This window comes from Hyalella azteca, unplaced genomic scaffold, assembly GCF_000764305.2.
Source record: "Hyalella azteca isolate HAZT.00-mixed unplaced genomic scaffold, Hazt_2.0.2 contig11528, whole genome shotgun sequence".
Taxonomy (NCBI): Eukaryota; Metazoa; Arthropoda; class Malacostraca; order Amphipoda; family Hyalellidae; genus Hyalella; species Hyalella azteca.
The window spans coordinates 1-23104 of NW_025941522.1; the positions used below are offsets into that span (position 1 = coordinate 1).

Here is a 23104-nt window from a genome sequence, read left to right on the forward strand (position 1 = left end):
TTACAAAATAGTGTTTCATTAAAAACTGAATAACTCTATAGGCGTCTAATTCACAACATACATCCCTCAACATACATCCCTCAGTTGTACCTTCACACAAAACAATGCGCCACCTCGTATCAATTAAAACTTCATCAGAAATTTAGTCTGAAAAGGAGGGGAGGGGGGCGCTGCCCCATGTTGCGCTGTACAGTATATTTCAATGTTACATCTGTCATCGCATATTTGAACTCTTTTTCTAGACATATCGAAGTAAAAATTGTTTGCATTGCGGTAAGTATCAAGTAGTAGTTTTAATGCAATGCCAGAGTTATTATAAGCTAACATCTTCTGCAATTTGAACTCCTGGGCTTCTGTAAAATTTCGATTTTAAGTGTAGGAAGCACATCGGGTGTAATCATGCACCGAAAACGTGTTTCTTTTCTAGTGACCATTAACCAGTGATAGCCTAAATAATTAATCATTTTACGATAGAAGTACCGTTATCTATCTAAACCATTCCACGAATAAACCTAAAGATGTGAACGTGAATTCAATCCATATTCTCGCATGCAAGTATTAAAAATATGTATCGCTTCTCAACAAGTCTTCCCAAATCCTACGGATAAGAAGACAGCGCAGCGTTAGTTTTGAACTTTTTCATGTTGTGAAAATTTTGTGGTGTAAATAAAAATGAAATAACTGGAGCAATCATATTTTAGTTTTACTTAATGCTTATCTTACAATTAATCATACTATCGAGTTTTATGCACCTTTGTAAAAATAAAGACATTCGAGGCGATTTTGACAATTAATATTCGGGTAATAACACTTTTCCCAACGATGACGAAGAAATTCTTATCTCTGTTAATGGCATCAAGTCTCAAGCTTCTTGAAAAATACAACAGTTAACCAAAACTTGACACTGGCAAGATCATAATTTGAACAAATTTTTCAAATACAACTATTAAATATGGCAGAAATATCATCTTATCGCTTATAGGATTCGTCAAGATTAAATAATACTTTTAGTTAAATCGTTTATTTAGCAATAAAAATTAATTTTATGATCATACATCATTCCGTTATATTTACAACATCGATTTTTAAAAAATGTTAGATTTCCGGCCGTCAAGAAACATTGCAGCTATCACATGTCTGCAGCTTTGACGCCGCAGAAAAATAATACCCGACGACTTCGATCAGGGGTTCTCCAGGCCCCAGTAAAATTGCATTTCTCGACAGTGTTGTATTTTCACTCGAATTTAACCTGTTGAAAAATGTCAGGCAAATAGAGATGATCGGATTTAAGGAAAATACTCAGCCAGGCTCGAGTAACGTCGTTTTATTTATACGTTTATTTGCAACGTCGTTTTATTTATGTGTTGCCGATTTGTTTGATAAATGTTAAATTTGTTCAACTCCAACAACAAACATTCATTTCAGTACCTACAAGTTTTAAAATAGTGAGAGAAGCATGAACAAATTTCTTCTAATTCAACTGAGTCAAGCTTTCCTGAATCCTTTTGACGAAATTGAAGCATATCAAGAAAATTATGTATTCTTTGGTAGTGAGAGTTTATCAGGTAAACTATCTTAAGAGCAAAATATGCAAATTAAAAATTGTAATTACGTGTCAACATTCCTCGATTTGAGTTTCAATGACACATGTTTCTGTCTGGTGACTATCTTAGTTCAAGCATGCTTGATAAAATTACTCGATCTGAATTTAAAATCTGAGACTCAAGAACATTCATTGCTCTACCTCGAAAACTTAATCAACTTCAAAATTTCCAATCACGGACTATAATAAATGGATTCAAATATTGATCACCTGCCAGAAACGGTGATCAATAATAAGTATAATTGAACGGGTGAGATGCACCAGTAATTAAGAAGCGTAAATTCCCAGTATATATGCATGCATGGTTACCTCGAGCTAAACGAGCGTAACATGTCTACGAATTAATGACTAATTTGTAAGACATGCATTTACATCGTTCAATAGATATTTTCTCTGAGTTTTAAGGTTTCTTTTGAGCTTGCCGGCCAACATGACTTCATAGCTCAGATGCAGCTAAAAATCTCCGGCAAACATTTGCGAGTGCCGCGTTCGGAGAGTCTCTTTCCTAGTGATCCGTCGCAGCAATTTCCATCTGTTTGCCGCACGTCAGAGGCAATGCTCAGGACCAAGGCTTGTCGTCCTCTCGAGTGAACTCAATCCGTATGAAGCTTTTGCATGAAGTTTTCGAGTGCATCCATGCCAGAGAACTGAGCAGTTCAGCATACAGTGCATCCTCTTCCTCCACATGACACGAGTCCACATCCTCATTTTCCACATGAGTTTTCTGTCTCGTAAATAATTAAAAAAATAAAATTCTCTAACTTGGAATAACTAGCGCATTTGAGATAGCTAAAATTTAAATATATAAAGTTTGAAGCATATAAAATTTTGAATCATGTTTTTATATTATATCATACAAAACATTTATCGGACGCTTATGATAATTTCTTTTTCAATTTACTCATAAATTTGCTACACTATTTTTCAGTGTACATGAATGAAATTATCTGCCGTACACATTAAATAGAAAACCAAAAAAAAAACGAGTTTACAGTTCGGTTCGAGTTTACTCAGCGATCTGTACGTAGGACGAGAGTAGCGGGTCGCTCACCCCAGAAATCGCTGTCCATTCATAAACAGATATTTTCTTGTCTTTTTATGCCGGCAATGATCAAGTCATTAGCCATATCCCTGTCAGAACTATTCAACTTGAGCCATAATGCACTATATTATGTAATTCAGTATAATTCAAATGCCTCTTAGAGATTCAATTTGATCATTAATACTTTTTTTCAAGTAAGAGATGTATAAGAATTATAGTCTTGGGTGAGAATTATATCAGGTTGCAACATAAAATGGATAGGTGCTATAAAATGTGAACGGATCGGATAGAACCTATTTCGACAATTGGAAGATTGCAGCGCCGCGTGATTGGCGTCGCTTTACAATTGTTTATAGAGCAATAAAAAAGGAGCCTTCACGGTACAATTTCGGAAGTCCTCTGTGAACGAATGGAAATTGTTCTTGGTCTTTTTATACCATTTTTACTGATTTCATTTTATTTAAGCTTAGAGATAAATAATACAAGTATGAATTATCAGCAAAGCTGGTTGGATAATTTAGACTTTCAACCATTTCAGGGAAGATTTGTCGCAAAGAGAGAGGTGACGAAGGCGATATTCCTTTCAGAAGAGAGACAGTCCTGCTAGCCGATCAGCGGGGTTGCAGCTCTGATCTCTGCTAAATGCCGCTATATCTATTAAATGCCGATCTTGTATTAACTGCTTATAGCCTCACCGTGTGCCCTCTGAGCGAAGTATTATTTGCCAACCTTTGTGCCTCTTTTAATTGTAGCTGTAGAATGCCCATTTTAAAGTGCCATATTTCTATTGGAATTAAAGTTTTTTAAACTGCAGTGGTGAACTGGAAAGTGGTGCTTGTATTGCCAATCATTTTAAATAACTTTTTAATAAGTTATAATAATTTAACAATATAATAAGCCGACGTGCAAACTTTGGGCAGCCATCTGTCGTAGCTAACTTAGGGAACGTCCGGTCACCCCCCCCATAAATTGTAAATAAACATTCAACAATTTAATGAATATGATTGTCTAAAAATTTGAAATTTTTACCAAAATTAATAAGTTACCATTAGCGGTATTGATGTTTATCAATGTCTTGTGGTCTAATGAACTACGTTCGTTGTGACTACAGGCAATGCAGCTAAGTTGAAACAAATTCCGTGTGTTGTTACGGGCCACCACAACTTACTTCTATCAATAATGACCAGTTTAGAGACCATCGCAACTCGGAAACAGATGTTCATGGGTACCCTAAACTACAATCTATTGCCTTCATCTGTCGGCGAAAGAAAACGCGCAACGAAAGAAATGCTTGGAAAAAGTTTATTGTTAAGAGTCAGAACTGGAGTTTTCCTGTGGATGAAAAGAGGTAATTTTTGCTGTCGTTAACCTATAAACCAACGTTGACCGGAGATCATAAAACCATATGTACCTACAAACAATTTAAATGGTGCTCTTAATTCTTGACGAAAAATTAGGTTGTTTTGGTAATCGCAAAATATTTTGTTTCACTATTATTCATGGTTGCACGGTAGAACATGAATTGTGTTATAATATTCACCAGTCATCGAACATCGTGTATGAAGGCGTAAGCTAACCACGTTGAATGATTTAATGCTGAATTTTATAAATTAATTTTTAGTGCTACCGTCTAAAAATCTGCGGCTCGAATCGGATGTCAGCAGTTTTCCAAGAGAGATTTGAAATGCGCATAGTTTCTAGAAGACTGCAGATATCGTTATGGAGTTAAATGGACGTCATGTACGCGGCTCATGAGAGTCTGACGGCGAACGTAATGGATCTAACGAAACTCTTGAAACTTTAGACGGCTTCTGAAGTGCTTTGGGCTATCACGCAAACCACGTTACGGGCCAGCGATGACTGAGCTTATCAGGCGGCATCCAATCGAAATACTTGATGCAACTTGGCAACGGAAATAAAATGCTCGTGTTCAAGTCCCACTGAAAACTGACTAAAACGCTTCTGGTGCCCCAACTTTTGAAAGAGATCGCTGAGGCCTTGCGATAAGAGATTGCTAGGCAGTCTCAAAGTTTTCAATCGTGAGTTGCATTGAGTGATTCCGCCTCCTGATAGGATTTGAATTTATCGCTTATAGGTGAAAAGTGTTATGTGGTGATTTTACGGCTAAATTGCAACTTTCCTTGTAATACGAGCGTTTCAAAAATGGAAACTTATATGCAGCTTGAACCCTGCCGAGTGAGAATGGGCTACATAAATCTTTGGTAATATTTTCGAAGTTCAAGCAATATTCTACATCGTTTCTCGCAAACAATAAGTTTTGAAATTTTACTATATTTAGATTCATCTCTCTTCGTGATAAATTTCGCTACACTGCAATAAAAGAGTAAAATTATCAACAAAAAATAAATTGAAAATAAATGGCTCCCGATTTTCATCCACAAGACTTCAATAGTAATAGATTTCAATAGTAACCATTTTTCCATGCATAAAAATCAAAGGCTCAAAGGGCACAACAATTTTTTTATGTTAAAAGAACAAAGTCAAAATCATTTATTGAGAGCGAAAAATTTACCTCTTCGCTCATTGTAAAATGTTATATATAATAGTCACGTAAACATTGCATTCACTCATGAAACTTTTTACAACAGTGTATAGTCTGAAATTCTAATTTGACATTAATGCCAGTCGAAAAAATTTCAATACAACACTAATCCTAATTTTTTTTGTGCAGATATTCGTTGAGAAAGATAAAATTAAATTGTGTTATTCCATGCTCGTGAATGATATCGTAAACCTAAATATATCTAAATAATGACAAGTCATAACGTTTTCCTAGTAGTTCTTGTGATTGGAATAAGTCTTCTACGCCCCACGGATGCAGACGAAGGTTAGTGAGCGAAGTATGTAATCTGCAGGGATTTCAAATATAACCGGAATAGATTAGTTCCCACCCATTGATAAAAAGTAAGCTCGTATTTCGAACATCGTTTCAGTTGGATGCGAATGGGTTTCATCGTCTAATCTGCATCTCTGTACAGTACAATTTTCAGACGATATGTGTTAGTTGGTGAATTAAATATATTACCATTAACTTACCACGGTCACGTATGATAAATGCTATGAAATTTGGACAGCACTTTATTTATGTTTAAACCACCCACTTCATTAATGATACCATTATTCAGATACTTGTGATTTCATATGAGTAAATGTTCCTAACTAATATTTATTATTTAAACTTCTTTATTGCGAGGAAACACAGGACGTCTTCAACTAAGACTAGTTTGATAGCTAGGCTGGTGGTGGTTCCGCCGCCGCCGTGCTCGAGCTCCAAGGAAATGTAACTTGTAGATCAAAGAAGTTAGGCAATCCTGCCACAGCTTTGCTGCACCAATGATTGATTCCATAGAATTGTTGGCCAAGCCCAATGCAGTGCAGAGTTGTTTCATAGAAGTCATAGAGAAATATTTGTTTCTTTCAGCTGCTTTCAGAGATATTGAAATAAATTCACATTCATGTACAAAGTATTGAGTTAAGTGAAAAAATTAAGTGGAAAATTCCATTTTTCCTCATTCGGGCCTTGTTCATACATATTTATAATAAAAAAGTCAAAGTTTTGAATGTGGAATCAACTATATAACGATCCAAGCGACTGCACCAGTGGCCAACAATAATTATCACAATAGTCATTCCTAATGGCAAATTCAACGTGTACAGGTAGATACAACCTCTAAGAGAATAGTGGTATTGTTCCAAATAGTTTGGTTAATAAACTAAATCTATTAATTAAAATTATAAATTTCTTCAGAGACGATGAATACGTTTAGGAAATTGTACCCGATCACAGCAGAGATCTAATGCTGTCAAAAGAAAATGACATGACATACCATCGATTTGTATCATAAATCAAATGGTGGTTCAAATAGTCTATTATTTGACTTACATTGACTATAGTGACCCCCATCTTTTAAACATTTATACATGGTGATTCTCGGAAACTTCCTAATTCGAAATCTCGATGAAAGAAAAAACTACTAACGATATCATCATAATATAAATGAAAAAAGACATTACCTGATTTTTGTATAAGATAGTTTTAGAGATGACATCGGACAAATGACGGCCCCCATTGTCTACGCATTCAGTTGAACGGAACTTTAAAAACCGACTAACTGAATGCATTGACAATGCATTGTCCGTTATTAATTTTGTCCGATGTCATCTTTAAAACTAAGTGAGAAAAATTCAGGTAATGTCTTTTTCAACAAAATGTATACTGTAATGGTATTTATACTAGTACTTTTTTATTGAGTTTTTAAATCTGGAAAATTCCATGAATCACTCTGTAAGAGACAGCAAACACTTTTAAGCAAATAATATTACTATAAATTATAACATAGATAAAGTGGTGAAATTATATGGGCTTCATTAATTGAGTATTAAATCAACTTTAAATGCAATGACTTGTCTGTTTGAATATTGCGGTAATGATATTCATGCGGTAAGTCATTGAGTATAGCGGGTGCACCTCATTAATGAATGCATAGACTTATAAGGTAATGAAGCGATATGATGAATTTTACTAGACACCATTAATTAAGAAAGAACACATGAATATTTGCGGAGAATAGTTAGGTAGAACGGTAATGAAATAATATTCACAACAGGTCATTAATTGAGAAATAGACTCAAGTATAGTAAGTCATAAGAAAATAGAAATACTTTTTAGGCGGAAGAGTGGGTTAATGTGATTTACAAAGCGTCGTCATTTGAGGAGCCTCACTTCATTAATGAAAACATTGACTAGATAAGAAGTGAGGAGAAGTGAACAATGTACGAGGCGTCAACAATAGAAGAAATCACCTCCAAATTGAAGTCACGAACTTTCATAAACGCCAATTTATACAATGATCTAGAAGTTGATAAGTTATAGTTTCAGTGTCCCTCGCAGCAGGCGACTGGAAGGAAGAAACGGACTGGGAGCACAGCAGATGGGCGACCGCCGCACAGTTCCCGGGGTCACGCGGTCCGGAGTTCTTGCCTGACCTCAGCACCAACGTGACCGTGACGCTCAGGGGCCGTGCCGTCCTGCCGTGCAGGGTTGCTAATCTCAGGGGCAGATCTGTGAGTCATAAAACGTGACCGTGATGTTCCGGGCTGTGCAGGGTTGCCAACCTCAGGGGCAGATCTGTGAGTCATGACAACGTGACCGTGATGTTCCGGGCCATGGATGATCACCTACCTCCGGGCAGATCTGTGAGTAATATCAACGTGTCAGTGACGCTGCGGACCGTGATGGGTTGCCATTCCTCAGCGGCAGACCTGTGAGTAAAAATATCAAGCTGTTACTGATACTCAGGAGGCACGTCGTTAATCCTGACATGGCTGCCAAGTAAATCATGATGCTCGCGTTGCTCATTGTAAGGGATTTGATTATTGAAAATTGAAATTGTCAGGGCAATGATCATCAGTTAAGTTTTCATGTCAGCCTAATAAAACAATAAACTGAAGAAATTTGCAAATACTTTTTCTCATAGTTGCCATCTTTTTATATTTGGAGCACTATTTTCTACTTCAGATAAATAATGAAAAATTATATGATATTCTTTTCTCTCGCTGTTCTAATCGCCTTATAATCTCAATGTGGTGCTCATAAATTTTTTTTCATCCCAGGTTTCATGGATTCGTCAAAACGATCTTCAGGTTCTCACCACTAATGCCATCACGTTCACCACCGACAAACGGTTCTCCGTAAGTTGGAACAGTAGTAACGACAAACAATATTTCTCATTGCCGACATCTTTATCGTAGAATTCCGTAACAAATGTGGTTCGAAAATCTGGAAACAAGTCAACACGGTGTAACGCAGAGCAATTATTAATTTTTAATTTAAATATCTATGCAGCAGCCTCAGGTCTTTACTGTTTAAATTTTTAGTAAATGAATTTTTAGTAAATGCCTGAGGCCTTTAATATCTCAATTTTTAATAATCCATCCATAAGGGAAAATTTCTTATTGCCAAGCTAGGCCAAACTTTTCCTTCGGAAACTTAGCATAGAACTCCACTTTAGTCTAGTAAACGCTGGGCTCCGTAAACCCATACAACTTTTCACAAAGTTACAAAGTTACATGAATTGCCCGGGCAAAAGTTAGCTCAACTTTTTCTGCACACGTCGGTCAGGTGGAAGGCTACAATAAAGGTGCAGCCGCCGTATGGGATCTTCACTTAAGTGACGTCACACAAGCGGACGAAGGAGTCTACCAGTGTCAGGTCAACACCAGGCCAAAGATATTCCACCCTGTCAGGCTTCACGTCGTCGGTGAGTATTTTGTGAAAATGTTTTCATCCCTCGCCTTATTTTCGTTTGCTCTATTTTAATTTCCCCATTAAGCTATTCCTCCGTTTCAGGCTTCACGTTGTTGGTGAGAATATTGTGAACGCGTTTTCAGCATTCGCTTNAGTTCACCACCTAAGATATTATGATTATTAATAAAAACAATTTTTTATTAATCTATGGAATGAAATTTCAGCTTGACCAAGAGAACGATCATCCAACATCAGTTGACCCTTCCTAAATAGATTGTTACACAATCGCCACAATCTGTATCGGTCGTACGATCAGGCCGCCTGCCAATCCTCAAGGAAAGCCTAAAAGCTTCCAGCATTGCAGCGCCAGCACTCGCGGCAAGTAAGCGGGCACACAAACTTCCGGAAAATGGAGGAGTTACGACGTCAGAGTCTAAAACTACCCGAAAAATATGATGGCAATTTTTGGCAAAAGAACTGGTTCTGTCTTTGATTATATGGATGATAGGGCTTCTACTGTCTGAATATTTGTTTGTTATATGCATGGAACTAACCCATGTTATCCCAATTAAGTACTATACTATATATAAATGGTAATATATATTATTGATATGTATGGTTATTGTGCGACCCGTTCCTTAACAGTTCCCGAAAACCGTGTCACTGAATTGTTCGATCAAAACGTTGCTCATACTTTCGACAATAGCGCGACATTTTCGGCATATTGTGTGACAAAATGTCTATTTTACTAAGGTTAGGTTAAGCCAGGAAAGGTTCTTTTACCTTAAATAATTAATTGAAAAAACGTCAACTAATAAGCGTCATGTTTGTAGGCATTGCGTTTATTAACAACTCCACTAAATAATGCTTCCGAATTCAAATCCGGTCCTGCACAGAATGGACAATTTCCGCGACTGAGGAGTTAACAACGTGGAACAATTCTATTCAAGCTCTCCCGCCCACGTATACCACATTCCAATGCCGAAAGGGAACACATTTACTTAAATTCGACTCAGGTCGCGCATCATTTGCGATTTTCACAAAAGGATTTCGACTTTAAAGCAATAGAAAGTTTGCAAAAATCATGTTTGCTCAACGTTCATTAAATTTTACCTAAATAAATTTTGCCACTGAAAAAAATTCAAGTAAAGTCAAGTAAAAAGTGGAAAATTTGAATAATTTTTTTCCTCAACCAAATAAATTTCGAAGGCGTGTATGCATAGTGCTCATTATGTGATCGCAATCATGAACCGAATGAATGTATTAATAAAAGCAGCGAGTTTTTCGGGCTTGAACGACAGTGAAAATTTACTGAAAGTGCAAGGCAATCTCATGAAAACGGAGAAATGATAATTAATGTTCATATTTCACGCTACCTGATGACATCGCGATGCGGAGAAGTAAAGGAAGTTTTTTACTGACCATGATCTAGACTTTTCTAAATTAATTCCTCAGAAAACGCGAGTCCTTCATAGCAGCTTGAACTTCAAGGTCATACAGTGATATGAAGACAGATGATACAAAATTGAACATCGCACTTCAGACTTCTAACAAACATTCCTACAATGTTTGACCGGCGCAACCAGCAACCTCTCAAGAATGCGAGCGACGTTCAGATGCTGCCATCCGTTTTCGTTTCGCCTGACCAGTCAAGTGAAAAATTCATCTCAAAGAATTTTGGGAGGCTCTTCACTATACGCGCTTGAATTATTATGAGAGGTTTTACGCCAGCCTAGCACTTGGGAGTTTACGTAAATTATGAAAAAGTTTATGTAAACACAAGGCCAGGCTAGGATCCTTTGGAATAAGAAAACTTTCCAGAAAACAATTATTTTCTGCCTTGAGGTTAATTTTGGACACGCGCAAGAACTGTACGCACGTTCAGGCTCATACCATAAGAATGTCAGTCATCGTCGTAATGCATAAAACTAAATATAATTGCTTTTGTTGCCTGTTTCTCCAAACCAAATTTCATTCCGGAGAATGTATATGGAAGCAATTTAGTATTAACAGTAATTTACACTGATATCAGTCAAAACGTATTCAGGTTATGAATGCGAAGATTACATAGTAGAAAACAAATGTTTTAATTTAGAAAAGAAGTTATGAATATTTCATACATAATATACATACTAAAACGTTTTTTATTATTTTTTTACTTATGCAATTATAATAAAACATTTCTTTTTATCACGAGCAAAAAACGCGTTTTGATTGCTATGTCCTGACCCTCATGAGATTTCAGTATATCATCATAAAATATTTAATATAAAATTAAAAGAACTTAGAAAATATTGTAAAGAATGTGGCTCTTTGTTCGGGGGATTGTTCGGAATGAAAAGTCGTTGTGGATTGTAACGGTTTCTGAAAACAAAGAATGAACAATTTGAACACCTATTGAGGTTATTCGAGATTATAAACAATATAGAGAAAATAGCCAAGGTTAACAAGCAATAAAAGGATCATAACATAAGTAAATGATAACATACCAAATTGCTGAACAATCTCGGTCAAGTTTGGTTCAAAATGAATTTTGTCTGAGCTCATTAACTCTGTTCCTACCTAAAAGGTCCCAACCTTATGTATACGGGAGTAGTATATTCAGTCAAATTCTTTACACATATACATCACTGAAATCCTTCTATGAAAAGGACTGTCATGTTTTCGATTCCTTTGAAACCACTTCTTATGTCTCGGATTACACCTTCCTGTTTATTGCCTAACAAGGTGGCAGGAATCTTGGCAATATATCAATATATTAGGCATTGAGTACATTGAAAATTAGCTGTTGAATAATTTATTTATGAATGTTACCTACACTCATTTTTCAAAAAGTTTAACTCCCTATTCGATACAATTTAAAAACACTTCCATGCACTTTCCCTCATTTTAAGAACATTATTGCATAGAAAAATTAGATATTTTGTGAGCATTTATCCATTTAGACATCTATCCCGTGATTTATCCATCTCTGCTAACATGACTCATTTTCACAGTGGCAAATGAATAGCTAATTAAAGGAAGCTTGATTTCAATTCATTATAAAATTTCCGTTCTAGAAAATCAGCATTTTTTCCATTTGCCGTCTTAAATGTAAATACACGAGGGAACATGATTTACGCGGGGGTATTCATTTCACTCGCCAACTAAAAATATATGAGGAATGGCTGTCTTCCACCAGCAACGATGAGTTCACCGGCATGTTACTGATATCATAATGTTGGCTCCGATGATTGTTCCAGCAAATCGAAATTAATTTAACAGTTTCGTTGTCGCATGTAAATCGTCTAAGTATAATATAAAAATACCCGACTGGAATGTTTCTGCAGAGATACCACTCTCACTGACACATGATATAAATTTATTATGATTGCTGCTGAATATCTTTCTTCTGGGATTATTTCGGCAAGACGTACAATAGTCCGTTAAAAAGCAACGAATATAATGACATTTTTTCCCATTCAGAGGTGGTTTAAGTCTCTTCATGAGCCATGAAGGCGCAAGAGCCAGCACTCGACTGTCCCTGCAGCGCGTCGATGCCAGGGACGCTGGAAACTACACGTGTCATCCACGCGACCTACCAGCTGCTTCTGTCTCCGTCTATGTCTTGCATGGTTAGAAATTATTAAAGTTATATCTACGTTTTTACTAATTGTTTTCAAAAATGATCAAATTGTATTTTTATATATCTAGCTTCAAGAAATGAGTGTGAGGTTTCTCTTAGGCGAGTTCAATTACTTCGCAGAAAACTATCAATTTTGGCAGTCCAGCCTCTTAATCTACTGCCCTTAATTACATGATATATGAGTTGAAGAGCAGCGGAGTTGCACTCATGTCTTTGTACACTTCACGGCCCACAGAGAAGGAGCCCGCCGCCATGCGTCACGACGCGAGCACCAACCTTCACCAGACCAGTGCGCCTGTATTGCTTCTTCTACTGCTCACCGCTCCTCTTGTCAGCATGCAGCTCTCCTTTGTATACCCATTCTTGTCAGCCACGTCCCAGTTGAAACACTTTCTTTTGCCCAAAATTGTGAACGTTGCAATGATCGCAGTCTCATTTCTTCGTTTTATTGCGACATCAATGCGATCTTGTTTCACCCGCGAACGCAAGCCGCCAGTTAATGTAAAATACAGCTCTTGGGTTGGCAGTACCCTAACATGTTCTTGTCAGTTTCGGCTTTTGGCAATATTGAAGGGCAGGCCGACTCGGAATACAAATACTCCTAGCATGCGGGAGCTTAATTGGAGCGCCGTGCCCCCGAGAAACATTCAACTGGAAGCCATTTTAATTCTTGATCGCTACCGACCTCGGCCAACTGACGGCCGTCAATTGCCGGGAGCCTCAAATGCAACTCGGAGATGTGCAGCAAAACTCAAGCACCTGAGCTCGAAACGTAATTTAAACTTTGGACTGCAATTGCGAATTGTCAATGAAGCTCCAAGACATATTTTCATTGTGATTGTAATATAAAACTATTATTTAAACTGTACATGTGTTATATAATTACAGGGTTCATATGAAAAGTCCTGCCTCAGATATTAAAGTGTCTCATAATTAGTGTTGTAAATATTTTAAGAAGTAATTTGCTGTACTAAACGACCTAATTGTTAGCCTATTTTTGCAAGTTACATGTTCAGGTATTTGTGTTAAGGTTTTAGAATGCTCTTAGTCGAGAGCAGCAGCTGAACGATCGGGAATCGTGCTCTCGAAATTTTTCCGTATGAGGGTATAAATTTTTCTTGATTATTTCAACGCCAAGAATAGGTCAAAAGTTCAATAAAATCATTAACAGATAGAGGATGGTTTGAATTAGTGAAGAATCTAAGGTGATTTGTATCCGTAATACAGGGGTTTTCCGTTAATCTTTCTTGTCAAACAATTTTCGGCATATATACGTAATGGGTTTTTAAATTTTTTTTCTGATCGTCTGTTCAAGTATACCAAACACTACGTCAAAATATGAATAAAATGATTAATGTCACGAATTTTTTGTATATCCTGCTCATGCATTAGTTAACTGAAATTACGAATAATAATTTTTTAATTACATTATAATTTTTAAGTTTCAAAATGAACCAAACCTCATAATTATCCGTATTTCTGGCAATGAAAAGACAAAATGATAAAAATTAAACTCTTTTCATATTACCCTGAAATAGGCAGAAACTTTGAACGAACAATTTCACGGTTAGAACAAGTCGTCACTTTGTTTGATCTTCGTTCGGAACCTAAAAATGATTGAACACCAAAGACTCCACAGCTTCTCACTAACAAGACGCGCAGTAAATTGACGAAAAATCTGCCCGCTCTCCTGAATGCGTTGACAAATGAAACACTCCTGCTGAATTTCACCCGAAAAGTTTTCTGTTAGCGCTCGGAATGGATGGTCGTGTAAGCAAAATTTTACTATGTTGAGTATGCACTGAGAGAATTCGAGTTGCTGAGAGAATCATCCATGGTATTTTTTCCAAATAGTTGAGTGCGAAGTAGACATTTTTTTCTGAATAAAGAACGTGTTAAAGAACAGCTGCAGTAGCCAACTGGCTGTAGTCCAGGTAGCTCAAAGCCCGAAACATAATCCATGTTCATTTTATTTACAGATTTAGTAATTCGGCCGACACATAAGCAATTTCTTTAATATTATTACAGCAATAAATTTTCCAGGCATATTTTTTAGGCAGTTTTAAATTCTATTTTCCCTCGAATAACTGGAATCAACCATTTCTAAAGATATTTTTTCCTGATATAAACACAGCAAGGACGTGTAAACGAGATAGACTGACACCAGATTCATAAGATCTTTCTTTGATACCCAAAACATGAATCAGACAGAATTTGACACCAAAAAAAATCTGAACCATGCCTTTGCCAAGCTAACAAAAAACATGAAAGAGCGCGATATGCGAGAGGTTTTTATTTAGCTTCATTACTCAAGAACATCAGCCTGGCATTGTCATTACATGGAGATCTGCTTTTAGAACAAATTGACTACTTTGAGGGTCATTAAAAATGGCATCATCCCGGAAAAAAAACTAAAAAGAAACTCTTCAATGAAGAAGCTACTTATCTTTTACTTCTCTTCGTCGAGATTATTCAACGATTCTCATCTGTACGCGGTACGCAGTCATCTTGAGAGTAAGTAACACTGAAAATACAATATTTGTTCACAAAATCACTTATTATCATTCAATTAACTTAACCCGCTTTGATGATTGAAGACATTTCTAAATTTGAAATATTCTGAAGCGAAATTACACGCTGGAAAATCAAGCCTGCCTTGCTGAAATGTCTCCCTCCATTACTGATGCATAAAAAACTATGATTGGAAATGGCGAACCCATAAGCCCTTAATGAGAGTACGCTTTTGCATTGATGTTCTAGAGTAATAACCGTCTTTTGCCCTGCATATTAGGAGATAGCTTCTTTAATCATAACGTGTTCATTGTATGATAGGAAGAACTTAGAATAACCTCGACTAACTCTCAAAATTTAAAGGAAGAATTTTATTTAATAATAATGATTGTTTTCACCTTTAACAATTGTTTCGTAATATATACTAGGAAATTTATTGCTGATTAATACAGAATAAAAATTTTTTAATAGTTTTTTTAATAAGCAAAAAAGACATTTACCGGGATTATAAGAAGATAAATATTTTAAACGAGACTCTACAAGAAATCATTACAGATATTATGATTTTTATACATAATAGTTGTTATATTATATATTATATTTAATTCACATTCATTTCTGGGAAATTAACAATTACATCGTTTGTCTCTACTCATCAGTGCAAAAACTGAAATTTGACTATGATTGAAGTCCAAACAATACACTAATATTCTTTGAAAATCAAGAAACTTCTTTTATCTTGACATTTCTAATGTGTCTTGAGTCAGAGCGAGACGAATGAGATAGCCTCCGCTCTGGCTTCACGTCAGGAATTCCCGGTAGCGAATATGTATATAAATGAGAGGGAAGTTTGGCAAGTGCAGTCAGTCTCTGCCCTCCGGATGATGGCAAACGAAATGCGGTCTTTAATATGACTTCTCTGCTCCGTTCATCTTCATAATGGAGATAAACTACTGCGGTAAATTGCCTGATAGTTTCAACATTTGTGCTAAGGGCTTCACTGCCAGCTAATCAATCTATTACAAATATCGCAATAAAAAATATTGATGATCTGTGTGTAGATAACTACATTCTTTGCACCATAATTTTGCTTCACTGGACGAAAATCATATAGGTGATCAGCCGTATTTTTGTAGGGCGCTTGAAAAATTAGCGTTCTTCTGAACTAAAATCATATCACGAAATACGGACAATATGTTGAATGTCGATATAATGATACTGTAAACTATAATAATATAATATAAACTATAAAATGTTGAAATATTATTGCATCACAGATTGACCCAAACAAGAATAGTTATGTTAGAAAATCTTTGCAGATCATGAAAAGACAAACTTGGCCACCTGTAGAGTGGCATGCTGAGCGATCAAGACAAATTCTCATGCATATGTTTATGATTAAATATTACCTCAAGAATAAATTCGGGAGGATATTTTGTTAGCTTCTTTTGAAACATTTCAATTTAGACGGGAGCACATTTGGAAGCTAAATTAAAGTTAATGAAATATTCGGTGCTAAGACCAAAGAGTGAAAAAAGATTTTCATGTTATAACCAGAGTTGGCTAGACAATTGGGGAGAATTTAAAGTTTTAAATTATAAATATGGAATTCTACATGATTTTTTAGGCTAAATCAATCCTGTGAATTAATTGAGCACCCGTTAAAATGAGGCTTGTAGAAACACCAAAGCAATTTTTTCGTCTTCCTACCTTTCGACAGTAATGGAAAGCCAGCGAGTATATCATGTTTATAGCAAGTTCTTTAGCCATAAGGAAGTCCAGTAAGCACTCAGGCAACAGCACCCGCCTTTTGATTGGTTTATTTTGCTCCAATCGAATAAGCCAGAGATCTTCACGACTCACAGAACCTCCATGCACAACGCAGCAACTCAAAACCCGGATTACCGAAATGACGCACATTGCGCAGTTTAGGTTCAGAGTTGATCTGAATTAGTGGTATCTCGCAGCCGAGGTGATCATGAGAACAGCATAAATAGATGCCAGGGAACTGTACACGACGGCAATGATCGTCAATTACCAGAAATAAGCTGCAGTGGACGTGAATGACCATTGGTTGCCATTGCCATGCCACCGAGGATTTTGTGATCAGAATATCGTTTAAAGAAGCACATTATTTGCGTTATAATCGGTACATTTGACAGGATTTTTCTCTTTATTGAATTATATATAGCTTGGTGTGAAATAGTAAAAATCAATAGCCAAAGTTAAATAGTCTTAATAATGATTCATTTTCCTTAGATCATTACAGAAGTAAACGAAAGACACAAAAATCAAAGTTCACCATGCAGGCTCTACGTTTATTTTCTGACTTAAAATTGAAATTAAATAACACTCCTTGCAATTCTTTTAATTTCTCCTGCATCATCGAGTTGAGTCCCGCGAGTCTAATAAATTCAAATCTTCTTTTTCTTTATTCTTCCGAACATTGGCTAGGTAAGGAAAAGTCGAGAAATATTGCATCACAGATCAACCTAAACATGCATAGCACTGTCTTTTCCGAATAAACAATCCTATTTTTTGTGGTAATTTAATTACTTGGTTGCATGATATAACGTAGATATAAGATGAGTATAAAAGCTTATTTTTTACAATCCAGTGCAGGAATAGGCTCTGAACGATGACTTTGATAGAGTTATGTTGTCGCTTAGAAACGGTCTATTCTTGTAGCTGTTTTAACAGACTATAAATAAAATCGATTATCATAGAGAATGATTGAGGAATATTTCTATATCAGAAAGACAGATATTAAAAAAAAACTATTTCTTTAGCAGGCGAAGCTCACCAGCGCGCTAGGTTCTTCACTTGCCCGGCCCGACGTTTTAGTTCTCCTAAGAGAAGAGATTTTATTGCTAGGTCAAGTTTCTTCGTCACAAATTCAGAGTTTAATTATTGAGGAGCATTATGAGAAAAAAAATCAATTTCTAAGAATTAAACACCGAACTCGTGAAGAGTTTTTACCCAGTGCGTTCCATCTTGATTTCGAGTGGGAAGTCGAAGTTTTCTTGTGAAACTCTCGCCAGAGGTTCATCTTCCCCAGCGGTAATGTTTTCTGCCGAACATTTTCAACATCACATTTCAATTGCAATTTCTTCGTTCATACACACAGTTTGGTCCTAAATCTCTCGAGTGACACATGAATTTTTCAGCTTTGGCTCATATATAATTTTTCTATGAGCGTGATCTCCGGATGATTATAATTTACTCTATTGAAAATGTTTTGAAAGTGTTCAAAATATCCATAAGACCACGCAGAAAAATTATCGACGCCATTACGTAATGACGAGTATGCGATATAAAAACAGGAGCCAAGTTGAAGCAAAAGGCAAAATTTCATCTATACACTTGATAATGAGCAAAGCTTGGTATGTATGTACTTGCGTATGTACATATATACTTGCAACCAACGTGTACTCACGACCAAGTACATAGGTATGTGCATTTGTACCTACGATAAACGTGTACTTGCGACCAAGTACACATGTATGTGTACATATGTACCTGCGACCAACGTATGTGCTTCATCTTGTTAATTAATCTACTTAAGAGTTAGCCAACAAAGTTAAGACAAAAGCAATTGAAGAGGCCAAGTTCACGCTGACGCTATGCGTAGAGCCCAGTAGCCCACTCTGCCGTGTATTTGAATAATGTCGTCTGGCATGCACAGGTTTCCAGGAGCTGATTAAAGCCGATGCATTGCCATTCATTGGAAGACGGCATTCAGCTTCGAGTTTCTGTACAAGCCACTTGGATCACTTGTAATGAAGATAAGGAAGATATCGAGCTCTTAATCGTGCTGGAACATCTGGGTTACTCAGAAATGTATTGGTAAAATACAATTCGATTATTAAAATCGTTACGAATGTGTCAGATGTTTTTTATGAAAGGGAGAGATATATTAACAAAATTCGAATTATTTATGAATGAGAAATGAAATTGTTGATGACATACAATGAAAACTCGCCTATTCAAAGTTATACGCCATCTAATTTTAGGGTTATCTTCTGCTTGAAGAAATATCTTTAATTACATAGGTGTGAAAGAGCTACTTAAACGTATCTAGAATAATTCATTTGGATATAAGCAGAAGAAATGACTTGTTGAGAAAAGTTTTTGCTTGAAATTACCTCAGGTATCCGTGATCACAGACTTGATTCACTTCTAACAGACAAGCTAACCAGATTCAACGGAGCTCTCAGAGTTGAAAAGGAAGTATTATTCGCTCTAAGTTTCGATAAATTTCCACACTAAACTAATTTTTTTTCGTTTTGAACTCGAGAAAATATAATTTCAAAGACATATACAGAACCTATACACTTCGTAATGTCAGAATATATTCTATGTAAAACACCAAATTTTTTATTACATTAGTGTGTACTGAAAATAAACTAATTAAATAAATAAGGTAAATTATATATAATGTAAACCTACATATCATTGTAATTTGCATCTTATAAAAGCATGCGTCACTGAATATTGAATTTACTAATAAATACCAAATAGTGCATTGACCTATCGAAAATTCTCCGCGCAGAAAAAGCTTATCTAAAAGCTCCACCTTTATTCATTTAAACATTCTTTATAACATCTGCAATACTGTAAATTGCATTTATTTTCACTCATTACATCATAGCTAATTATTGAACTAACGATAAGTGTAAACACTTATTGTTAAAAAGCGTATTAAAGTGGACATTATATGAAGACACTCTGCGCAATTACTTTGTTCGTCATAAATGAACTGCAAACAAAATCGGACCCTCTTTTACATACCTCTATAAAATGGCCACCATTTTCCATTTTTTCGACAGTACACGTAAAAATAATACCTTTTTCGATGTTGCCCACAAAAACGATACAGCATAGACAAAAGCAAAAGACCTTTCTTAGGGACTAGTTCTGTCCTAANAAAATGCCATCAGTAGAAAGAAAAGTGCGATTTGGCGCTTCATCAAGCGTTGAAATAACGAGAGTCTACAACTTGGTTCACTCACAGAGATTAAAGCCATCTTTCTCGCCCCGAAAAGATTTCAGTGATTCACATTCTACCAACTTCATTTATTTCCTATCATTATGGACTGAGTTTACAAGCGTTAAATTCATTGACCGTGTAATATATTTGATGCGTTTCTCCTAACCTATCAAAGACATAGATGCGTCTAATCCAAATGTTGGACTATCAAGAATGTCAGGAGCAATTGGTGAAATTTATAGGTAAAATTAGTAGAATTGAAAATTACCAATCTAGATTAAATCTGGGTTTCGTATAACTCAGCCATGAAGTAAGAAGCATGAGGATTTATCCGAACATTCTAAAACTGGCTGAAATTGTTGCGAAGGAAAACATGAATTACCACTTACACATAAAAAATACCTCAGACCTTTATTAATCTGACCTGATCTTCATAACGTGAGTTGAAGCATTCATCTTCCTATTCTGTTCATATCTAAAGCACTGATCGGTCTCCTTAAAAGGAATTTGGAACCGGAGTTTTGAGCGGAATGCACGTATAAAAAATATAACTCAGTACTCACTGCAGTGAGTGACAGAGAGCGCTTTTTCTCGTCGACGAAAACTTGAGGTCACGGATGGGCGGACGGACAGACGGACAGACGGACAGACAGACAGACAGACGGACATGGCGAGCACAATAGTGCATTTTTTCCATATATGAGAAAATGCGCTAAAAATGCATCATTTGCACTTGTCAGCACAACATTTGTGTAGATTCTCTTCGAAGGTAAATTTTTTTCATTTTTATAATCGTTTATTATCCGCACACTTTCAGAACGTGAAATGCGAATGTCCGTTCCATAACTAGGAGTTTAGCATTGTGGCGTTGTTATTTTTTTTAATTCAGTTGATCGTAGCAACAATATAAACAGCCGATAACATTGCGGTAATACCTTTTTAAAACTCTACTATTTAAACTCTCTATTATATATTTACATTTTAACTCGAATTAGAAACATCGCGTATGCAAAGTAATTGATCAATCTATCGATATAATTTGTTCTTAAGATACATGGTTCGACCTAATTAAACGATCAATTTTGTCGAAGTCGTGGAAAAATTCTTGTTGCAATCCGATGAAAACTCTCTAAATGAGATGATAATGAAGAGTCTCAACAATATTATTCAAGCATTGTGTGGTATTGCTCAAAAATACAAATCAAGTCACTATAGACCATATAAACAAAAATTTTGAATTAATAATGCGAATTGATCAATATTTTGAAAAAAAGGTATCGTTTTTATTTTTGGAAATTAACTCGATCGTACGGCGGTGAATAAATTTTAGGTCCTGAATCAACTGTATATCTTAAAATTATTCTTTTTCACCTTACTTTTAATAATAAAGATCTTGACTCGTAGCAACCGGCTGTGGTGTAAATGACGTCATTTAAGGAATAAATGTGCTTCATATCTGTAGCCGCCATTTTCCATTTCTCCGGAATATGCAGATGTAGAATTAGTCTACTAGACGTAGTTTATTTCTGATGCGACAGAGCATTCAGTGTTAGACCCTATATGTAGATGCCTGTATAGTACCCGAGGAACGCAAGCTATTGAGTCAGTTAGATTTGTTTATTACATTACTTGAATTATTGACTATACCGTTTTATATTTATTGATTTGTCTTGGTTCATACGTTGTCATTTCTTGTATCTATCATGAATCATTATTTGTATATTTGTCTTATGTATTCTCTTGTAATTTTCTTTCTAGAAACCGTACATCATAGAATACTCGTTTTTACCCTGCCATGATGGCGCGTCTTAGAATAGTTCAGCAAACGTTCCCAAAGGACTAGCCAACAATGAAGTCCTTTACAATATCCATGTCAAACAATATTATTCGAGCCATGTCAAGTCCTTTACAATATCCATGTCAAACAATAAAATAAGCCTTAAAAGAGCATTCCATTGCCATGCCTTGGATGCGTAACTGAACTTGATATGAACCTGTATTTTGCAGACCAGCATTCCGTTCCGGGCCCTGTAACTGGCCGTAACATGACCTTTCGGTTATCACTTTACCAACATTGAATTTTCTAGCTTTGATTAAACGAGTACCGGAATCCACTTTTCTTTTTTCATGTGTGCAGGAAAGCAATGAGAGTTTCGATGGCTTTAGGGAATAGCTATTCAACAGCCATAAAATTCCGCCATCCTCTGCACTCAATCTTTGAGCTTTGCTATACTTTTTATCAACGAGAGTAAATTGGTTTCGAACAAGTCGAACTTATAGCGCCAGTTCAAAATAAATCTTATGGACATCAGGAGATAATTTCTACTGGCGCTCTAATTAGACCAGCGATATTTCTCCGTGTCTACATTCGATCATACTGAGTTCTTTACAGAACTGTCAGAAAATTCATATCGAAAATCAAGTTTAGGCATTGATCAATTTGGCAGGTAATGACAACTTTAGGCTATCTTCACGTATCATACATAATTATTTTACATTGAATTTCATCTTACATGGAAACAAAAAATATGCCAGCATATGGTATAGAATGAAGAAGATTATTGGAATTTAATTAACACGGTAAATATTAATTCGTCAAAAAAGTATACTTTTCAATGAGAAAAGTTTCAGTCCAGTTCGACAGCAAGTGCCTTCTAGAAACTATAAAAAAAACTGACTGAAAAAGTGAAGAAGAAAACTTCTTCTTTCTTTCTTTGTTACTGTTCAAACTTGAACAGTAACAAAATGAGTTTACAAAATTCAGGCGAACGGAACTTTAATTACGACTGAAAAAAAATCCTGGATTCTGAAATTTCCAGGCATGACACGGCAAAAGTAGAGAATATCGAAGCAATCGCTGGGTATTTTTGTGTTTATAAAGTGTTACCAGAACTCAGTAACAATTTCAAAACGTAAATTTCTTCAGTAAAATTCATGTCGCAAAATATCCGTATAAATGAGTTTTTCCTGAGTAAATGAAAAAAAATCAAGTACGTAACACAGTACGTATAATTTACGTATTCTGTATCTCATTTACTTATCGCAATGCCGTCTGGCAGAACTCA

At 35.9% G+C, this 23104-nt stretch overlaps 2 protein-coding genes across 2 annotated transcripts; both read left to right on the plus strand.

Moving 5' to 3' along the window:
- The first annotated feature begins 5413 nt into the window (after positions 1–5413).
- On the plus strand, positions 5414–9044 carry LOC108672619. Its single transcript, XM_018160320.2, has 5 exons — positions 5414–5493; positions 7558–7730; positions 8280–8357; positions 8788–8926; positions 9016–9044. Exons 1-5 carry the CDS (start codon positions 5418–5420, stop codon positions 9042–9044), a joined length of 495 nt encoding a protein of 164 aa, XP_018015809.2. The 5' UTR covers positions 5414–5417.
- A 3342-nt stretch (positions 9045–12386) lies between these two features.
- LOC108672620 lies at positions 12387–13862 on the plus strand. The gene is made up of 2 exons (XM_018160321.2): positions 12387–12527; positions 12774–13862. Exons 1-2 carry the CDS (start codon positions 12398–12400, stop codon positions 13385–13387), a joined length of 744 nt encoding a protein of 247 aa, XP_018015810.1. The 5' UTR covers positions 12387–12397; the 3' UTR covers positions 13388–13862.
- The last annotated feature ends 9242 nt before the right edge of the window (positions 13863–23104 follow it).